General features: G+C 35.5%; 2 protein-coding genes across 2 annotated transcripts; both read right to left on the bottom strand.

The window, feature by feature from the left end:
• Nucleotides 1-1,197: 1,197 nt before the first annotated feature.
• Nucleotides 1,198-2,604, bottom strand: LOC108145610. The gene is made up of 2 exons (XM_017271145.1): nucleotides 1,474-2,604; nucleotides 1,198-1,413 (listed from the first exon to the last, which is right to left on the bottom strand). The coding sequence occupies exons 1-2, from the start codon at nucleotides 2,602-2,604 to the stop codon at nucleotides 1,198-1,200; spliced, it is 1,347 nt and encodes a 448-aa protein (XP_017126634.1).
• Nucleotides 2,605-2,716: 112 nt separating this feature from the next.
• On the bottom strand, nucleotides 2,717-3,985 carry LOC108145747. The gene is given in 4 exon segments (XM_017271309.1): nucleotides 2,717-2,998; nucleotides 3,056-3,207; nucleotides 3,210-3,691; nucleotides 3,693-3,985. Coding segments are annotated over 4 exon segments (1,209 nt in total).
• Between the last annotated feature and the right edge of the window lie 4,616 nt (nucleotides 3,986-8,601).

Genomic DNA, 8,601 nt, shown 5'->3' with positions numbered 1-8,601 from the left:
CTTAAAGTGCTCGAACATCTACATCCGCCGCACTAAGTGCTTTTGGTGATCAACAAATTTGGTTTAACTTTGGGAGACTTTTGGAACTCAATTATTAGTTCAGAATTTTCTTCCATGCGTTACAAGTACAAAACCAATTTGTTCACCTCAGACTCAAAAGAACATTTATGTGGTTAGCTTTGGATTATTTAAAGAAATTATTTAGACAGAATGAACGTTCTCTACAGTCTAATTGTAATGTATTTTTCCATAAAAAAATCACAGATGTGGGTTTATGCATTTAAGTTTATTTAGCTTATAGATTTAAAAAAGATATATTTTTTAAACAAACATAATTTCTTACATAAAAACTAAAAATTATAGAAATTCGTGTTTTGGAAAACGTTAAAGGTATTTACACCACTTCATAATGGTTCCCCAACCCAGCCTCAATCCGCTCGACTCATTTCCTTTTTGGCTTTTCGAATTCTTGCCTTCTCTCCCCGCGCTGATTCAATTTTACTGACGGCCTGCCGGCGGCTGCAACGATAGCGCATATGTTGCCAGTTGCTCGCATCGCGTGGCAAGAAGTTTATTGGAATCGATCGAAGCGGCTCCGATTTGGAGTCTCGAAATAAAATATAAAACACGGAAAGCTCAGGCCCGTGCAGTTGCCATTTGCATACCAATGGGAGCGGGCAACAGAGTGCCAGGAAATTTACTCAGATTTATGTTAATTTATTGAATTTAATTTGATATTCTTTGACTGTATCGATATGTTGTGTGCTGGCCGGGAGTAAATCTCGACTGCGAATAAATTCAATCAAGTTTGGCGCATAAATTACACCTTTTTTTGGCGCCACGCAAAAAGGTGCGGATCCTTAAGATATGAGCAGAGCCAGAGCAAGGCCATTGGAATAACAACAATACGGCGGCCATTTGTTGGCTTACATTTTATGTTTATAATGGCAAAAGTTTTGAGGGTTGCCTTTTAATGTCTGTGATATTTGAAGGGGCCCGAGGTCAGGTCATTAAAATGGCAAAAAGGTTGGCCAGCCACCCACCCGACTTTTGTGCTTTGTATTCATTAAGTAATTGCTGGGAAAGGTGAAAAGTGGACACAAAGCATCTGGGCTTCTTCTGTGGCATAATTTATTTATATACTAATTTAATTATTATTAAATTTGTCATGCTGATAAGTTGCGTGAGTTAACTTTGTTATGAATCCAGTTTGAGGTATTCCTGCAGTTGTCTGAGTTCCGTTTGCTGTAAAAAGTAGACAACAGCGAAGAAAATCAATATAAATAAAAGAAGTTTAAAGTGCCCTGCTATAATATTTAAATTATGATAGCTTGATTTCTTTTTTCGATATATGTCAGTCATAAAACAAATGGAATTGTGTTGACGTTCGCAAATAGAAATTCCTGAAAGAAACTATATAGTAAAGTACTTATATAAGTAAAAAGAATATAGTAAATATCTTATGTTCCCAACCATAATGTCCAGAATATCCAATTGCTTGAACGAATGACCATTCCATTTATTTTTATTAAGAAATTCTTTAATTTCGCAACCGTTTTCATCCGATTTGAAAATCCAGCTTTTTTCCATAAGTTTAAAGTATTCCTCCTGCTGTAAATATGCAGGAGCAAGTAGCAAAATCCACAAAACCAAATGCCAGGATAATAAAAGTAAAGATTTCCTCAGCGGCTCCTTGAGGTTTGTCAGGTTTTCCTGGCCAGCCCAAGTAGCTTCCTCTTCAAGATCTTCTTGGGTCTTTTGCTGTTGCACAAACTCATTGGAATCAAAACGAAGGAAGTGCAAAACTTCATCTGTCCGAAAAGCCATTATAAATAAGTAACATATATACGACATTCTAAAATAATGACCAGCCAAGATATTTAAAGTTTTTTGTATGGAAAATATGTTATAGATCTGGAACTGATATAATTTAAGATTCCTTTGCAAATTTAACTCGTTCAGAGACTGAAGCCAACCTGCATTCATCAGATGATATAGAATATGCAGTGCCATAAGCAGCACAAAAAATATTCGGGGTATTCCCATTATGTAATTAGACACCTCGTACAGTTCGGTAATGGTTAATGTTCTTCGTCCAGTATAAATTTTTGACCAATTTAAAATAACAATTTGCACTCCAAAAATTGTTAGTAACAGCAGCAAAAGTATTGCGTAAATGAAAACGAGCCAAGAACATTCCACAATTAAATATTTTCCCATGAAAGATTTAAGATGTTTATATGCCAATTGTACCTCATTTATCACTTTCCACAGTAGATATTTTTTTCCCAAACACCAGATTAAAGTCAGGAAAATAAAGAGACTGGTTAGCTTCTCGCTCCATAATTCGGCATTACTTCTCAATGGTCTTTTTTCAATATTCAGGGCATTAAACAACTGGTTCTGTTTTTCCCACTGACCACTCACAATTTTATGCATTATTAAAATCAGCGAAATAAAAATTGCAGATAAAAATCTGCAAAGGTTGGCTCTTTGTTGATATAGTTTTCGAGATTCACTAAATCTCAGTTGAAGAAGTCCAAAGAAATGCAAGGGAAATCGCAAAACTTTCACAATGTTAAAGATGAAGCGAAGTCGTGCCATTTCGAGAAACAACTGAAAGTTCCAACAAAGTGGTATTCATACCACATTTTCTCTCCGCAACCATTAGGTAATTATTAATTAAGTTAATGTGGCTCATTTTGCTGTTTATTATTCACTCGAACTCATCATAGAAATAAAAGCGATAGACTTGACTAATTGTTTGGGTCACATTGCCATTGAAATCATCCTGGGACTCGTACTCATACTCCTGTAATGTTAAGTTTTTGTGATAAAGTAAGCGAATAACTAGCAAAAGAAGGAGCTCGCGAATGTGAGTTTTTGGGCAACTCGTCAGCATTGATAAGGAAATTCCAATCTTAACACATTAGAAGGCAAATATTGTTAAATAAAAAGTTTTTTTAGTTAACAGTACAGCTGGATAGTTATTGGAGAACTGAAAATAGATTTATAGTAAAATATATATTTGACAAAAATTAAATAAAATACTCACCATCATAGTAATCTCATCCTGTTTGCTCTGCACTTTTTCTTGCCTTCTCAAAAATGTTACTTCAAAAGCCTTTGGCAAAGTGCTGTGTTGCAAGGATTTTAAAACAAATTTATTCGGATCATCTTTTAATTTCAAATATCTCTTTTGAAATTTGCAATTAAAACAAATAAAGCCAATATGAGTAAATGGATTATTGAATAAATCATATGAGCATACACTTGTTGACCACGGCTCTCAAGTATAATGCGAATTTGAACACCTGGGTGGATCATAAAACTTATAATGTGAAGGGCAAAATATCTCGACACGTTTCGATGAACTCGCCATATAATGGTTTGCTGTCTCAGCATTCCCTTTAATATATGCAATCTATCACTTATCATATCTTGAAAAAGAAACACATTTAGAAATCTATAGATACAGCTCAGCTAAATGAGATAGTTTCCGAAAAACAACAGCTCAAAGTGGTAGATAAATCCCACGCCGAATATAAAAACACTCTGATAAACAGAATATATTCTGATTTTCCATAAAAATAGCAAAATAAGCAACACAATCAGAAGTAAAGTGTATATACATTCTCTACGTATCTTTACACACAGTCGGCTGCCAAGAATCTTTTGCATTGATTTATGATGACGTAAGATGTCTTCTTAGGATCAAAAAGTACACATAAAGTGGTATATAAAGCAGGAACACAAACTGATCGTAGGTCCATCGGTAACTGAAGCTGATATAAAGCCAACTGGCAAACAAATTAACCACAGCCATTATTTGCACGTAAAGTTGCTCATCGCAAGTGAATTTTTTTAGTTCCTCTGTGTAGCCCACATTATAGAATCCTAAATATAGTCCGATCCTTCCAGTCTGATAACACACACAAATCAGGTGACATAGGCAAAAACCCCTGGCCGTTGCGTGTTTCTCCATTTTTGCTAATGAACTAAGTAACTAAGTAACTGACTATCACAGAGTTATATCGGTAAAGGTCATAAACTGTTTATTACATTTATGGGTAGATAGAGATTGTGATGTGATGACATGTTATAGCACAATAAAAGATAATCGTTAAAATTTAGTAAAATAACTAGCAACTTGACCTTTGAACATAAAATGAAAATACATTAAGAAGTTCAATGGAGTAAGAACAAACCTATTTTTAATATATTATCGATCCTCTGGTTCCTGCTTAAAACTCAGCATGTATTAAATTTGTTTTCTTTTGTATAACTCAAACATATCTCTTGTGTCGTTTTTTTTGTTGCTAAAATTGCTTTTTAAAACTGTGAACAATTCAAGTCATCACTTTCGAGTGCGCATTCAAATTCATTATTTCATCTTTGTGAAAAAGTTTTAAACTTATTTGTATTCGGTTTGTGCTCATAAATATGAAGAGCATCAGCCACTATCAATTATTTTTCATTGTTAACATACCTCTCAGTGCTTTTTACCCCTATGAGAATTACTTTGAAAAAAAAACAACGACAATCATATTTTATGCTCTGTTTATTTTTGGAGTTGCACTCTGGACCGCTTTAACAGTTGACATTCGGATGTGGATGTGGCTATGGATATGGCTATGAAATGGGTGGAGCACTTAAAAGCGCATAAAGCCATAAGAGGTCACCACATCCTCATCCTCCCCGAATTTCCCGATTCACCTCTATCTCTCGCAATCGCACCGGAGCTCATTCTGCCCCGGTTGGTGGCATCTTGGTCGAACTTTTTTCCCTGACTTTTTCATCGCCCGGCAAATGGTTTTACACGCATGTCACTTCCCCAGACCCACATACTCGTACATATATGATGGCGATGGGGATCTCCATTCCACAGTGCAGCACAGCATGCGGGGTCGCATATAACAATGGCAAAAAGTGCATGTTTTTATTACAAATTGCAATTGTGAAAAATTTTATACATGGCCGCATCGTTGTCCTCCCGTCGCCGCATCGTGTCACATTCCGGTACTTTTGTCCTGTAACCGGCGGACTACGGAAAAAAGGAGTGGCCAAACAGTAGGAAACTCGACATACACTCGGCAGAAGAAGGCAAGCAATAAATAAATAGGCTTTATGTAAATAAAACATTGATTAGCCTTGCAATATGCTTCCCACAGCACTAAATAGACAAATTTTAATAGCCCAGAAAATAGAAAACTATATACCTAATAAACTAAATTAAAAAAAAGAAAATTTATATCCTAGGCTTAAATTTGTTTGTTCAATTTTAATCAATCAAAAGTGTTTAAGAGAAACTTGAATAAATTCTATTCCTTTAACCAGTTAGGAATTATAAAGAAAAAACATAGAAACCTAGGGGTAGACTCCAAAAAATAGATATATTCTTGTCTACCTATTTTTATTTTTAAGCTAAATTATAAAATTTAAATATCAGTCAAAATTGTTTGAAAATATTTGTTGCGTTAACTAGTTGGGAATTATAAAAGTGTTGTGGACAATTCTTCTTAGAAGCATGCAGATACGTATATTAAAAAGGTTTTTAAGATTTAAATTTAGTTTGTTGAAATAGTTAAAATGCCAAATTATTGCTTTCCTTAAAAATGTAATAGATAACAAATATTATAGTATAGCTTTGCATTGTAGCTAAATTGGGATTGATGACTCATCTGTTTATAGATCGTTTTTTTGAGTGCACAGAAAGATTTGAGTCTGGGTGTTGGTAGCCATTCCTGTGATAGTGTCGCCAAAAATAAACTGCCACATAAAACTCTACCGCACATCCTGTCTGTGTCCTTGCCACTCGGGCTCCACTTTTTTTTTTGCCTGCTGCGTGCGGCATGCATAAAGCAAATGAATTTATTTTTCGACTGCCATTTTTTCAATTTAAATGCTTTTTGCCTTTGGTCTGTTGGAGGAGAGTTTTCCCTTATTTTTATTTTTTGCTTGAATTTTTTTATTCGGATTTTTCTTCTTGATTCGACCGGCGCTTTATCCGAACATTTTTTTGCGTCGATTTGACTGAGCTATAAATTTTTGCATATTTTCATTAGTTGTCAGAGATGCTTTTGATGATTTATGCATGTTTTTTTGATGCTCTTTCGCTCTCCATCGTTCCACATGCCCTTTTTGCATTTTTTTCAGTGAAAAGCACACCAGCCAGCCATCCAGCGATAAAAAAATAAAACAAACAAACTTATTAAAAATGTAGTTTGGTAAGGCAAAGTTTTTAAGCTAATGAAAATTGCTGCAGTTGCCGGCAATGTTGAATGTGGACAGCTGCGCACTGGAAAATCCTACAGATTCAGGAGCTGAAGAGTACAAAAGAGTGGAGTGGTGGCAGATTTTTGTCCAATTAAGCTATGGAGAGAGGCTTAGCAAATTAGACGAACTACAAAGTTTTTTAGGAAGCTAGCTTTATAGACACATACATTTTAGTAAAACAGTAATGATATAAATAGGTTTAAGTAGCCAGGGGGATGAACACTTTTACAGCCAGAATTAGTTTAAAATTTATGGATATTTTTTTTTTACTAAATAATGTAATTGGCATCAGGGTGCTTTAAATATCTTGGCTACTTTGTGATTCAGAAGTTATAGAAGTAAATAAACAGTTATTATAAAGATTTCAATAACGAGCAGGGTATGAAAACATATACAATTTTGATTAAAAAAAAAAAGAATTTGGGGGTATGATCCTTTGCTAAGAAGTTGATTGTTCAGAAAATATTAAAAACCTTAAGAGCAACTCCTTAAAAAAGAAATATAATATTTACCTTTTTTAGGCTTAAAAATATTCAAAACCTCTCTATTTTTCCGCTTATATATCAAATTTCGCAATAAAACCCACCCTTTTTGCCTTTTCCTAATGACGTCGCATTTAACTGCCGTCGTAAATTCGCACATAATGAAGTGGTCGACGGATATCTGCCATCTCTCTACTTGGGCTTTCGGTTAGGTGTGATGTGGCTCAGACGGCAGCTGCTAACGCTGATTGTGATGTTTTCCAACGCCTACATTCCTGCAGCTTTTCCTCCGCCGACTGACGTCTCTAATGATTGTTTGACAAACATGCCCGGCTAACTGTCTGCCTTTCTTCCTGCCTTCCTTTCTTTTTTCCTTTCTTTTTTTCCGTCGGTTATGGCTGTGCCATAGCCCCAGTGTGCCGACATTGGCCAGTCGAAGCTCTTTATTGAATTCCAACGTGGCGCCCGTGCACTGGTCCCTGTTCCTTGGTCTTTGGTCTTTGCTAACTCGTACCAGCTCCTGGGTCCTTGGGCATCCGTGCCTGGGCCGACATGTACAGGATTTTAAAAATGCCACATAAAGCGCTGAACGCTACGACACGAATTCAAAATTGAAATGACAAAGTAAACGGCGAGCAGTGAAACCGGAGTAGAAAAATAGATACACCTGAAGGAAGAGTTTATTAAAAAAAGTTAATGTGGGAGCTGGATTTTAAAAAATAAAACTGATATTTTTTATGTCCTAGTCACTTTAAAACATTTATAATTACTAGCACTAGAGAAAATTTAAGATTGTTTTCCTGAAACTTACAATGACTACAAATGTTATATTAGTTTTGCTACTACCTTTGGGTCGGCTTAACAAAAAACAATTATTATTGGGGTAAAATAACAAGTAAAAGAAAAATAAAATCATATTTTAAAAAAGCTTGCGTTTTTAGTGGCTCAGATGATCTTTAAGTTAAAAAAATGATTTAATTATTTTTGGGAGGCGATTGTTATTGCCTAAAAATCTAGTTATAGTAGCCATATTTTAGTTTTAAGTATTACCAAAAATTTGTTTGAGTGTAGATAAGTTAGCAGCGTAGAAAGTCGCCTAAGGAAGGAGCCGCTTGAGTTTGACAGTTTTGGGTTATGCTGCGATGAACATGGCCGATATGCTGCCATGCAAATCTCCTTCGCAAGTGGCAAGTGGAAAGTCGAAAGTGGGTAGTGAGTCTAAGCAGCGATTGAGACCTGAAGAAATTAATCGCCGTTCGGTGCTGAGCTGAAAGTCAGGTTTGACCGAGTTTACACACTCTCCGCTTTATTTTCGTTCTTTTGGTGGGCGGCTTCAGCGGCGAATTCCCAGTTTGCAAATAAATTAGTTTGCTACGTGAGCGACGCAAATCTGAAGTGGGTCTGACAGCGGGTTTTACGGTTCGGGTGAAATTTTTAAATATTTAAGCGTGTGCAACTTATCGATTTGGGAACTGACTACAGTGTCCGCTAATTGAAGTGGTTTCAGTGTGCGACGATGCCATCAATTACCCGCAGCTCCAGAATGCTTTTTCATGCTAAAAGCATTTGTCCAGAGTACCAAGTCCAGAGCACAGCTACACTGAAAAAAACGTATAAGAAAACTGTCACACGTCATTATTGGGTAACTGTCGATATGTATTGATAAGACTTAAAAAAAAGTCAAATTGTATGTCCCAATATGTAGAGAAACAGATTTTCTATTTCTATTTAGCTGTTAAGGATGATAAGTTAGCTTCTTTCTAATCAAGATAAATGGTATTAAAGAACGACTTAGAAAAAACGGATTACAAAAAAATATTTTTTTTTTTTCGGGCTTTCTAGA

The sequence above is a fragment of the Drosophila elegans genome, unplaced genomic scaffold (genome assembly GCF_018152505.1).
Source record: "Drosophila elegans isolate 14027-0461.03 unplaced genomic scaffold, ASM1815250v1 contig_208, whole genome shotgun sequence".
NCBI classification, from domain to species: Eukaryota; Metazoa; Arthropoda; class Insecta; order Diptera; family Drosophilidae; genus Drosophila; species Drosophila elegans.
This window is presented reverse-complemented; position numbering and strand designations above follow the sequence as displayed.

What these genes read in the sequence shown, in the direction of transcription:
- LOC108145610 (XM_017271145.1), bottom strand. Translation starts at nt 2,604, where the DNA reads ATGGCACGACTTCGCTTCATCTTTAACATTGTGAAAGTTTTGCGATTT. An exon ending in TGGATATTCTGGACATTATG is followed by an intron (nt 1,414 to 1,473) that starts GTTGGGAACATA and finishes TTTACTATATAG; the next exon opens with TTTCTTTCAGGAATTTCTAT.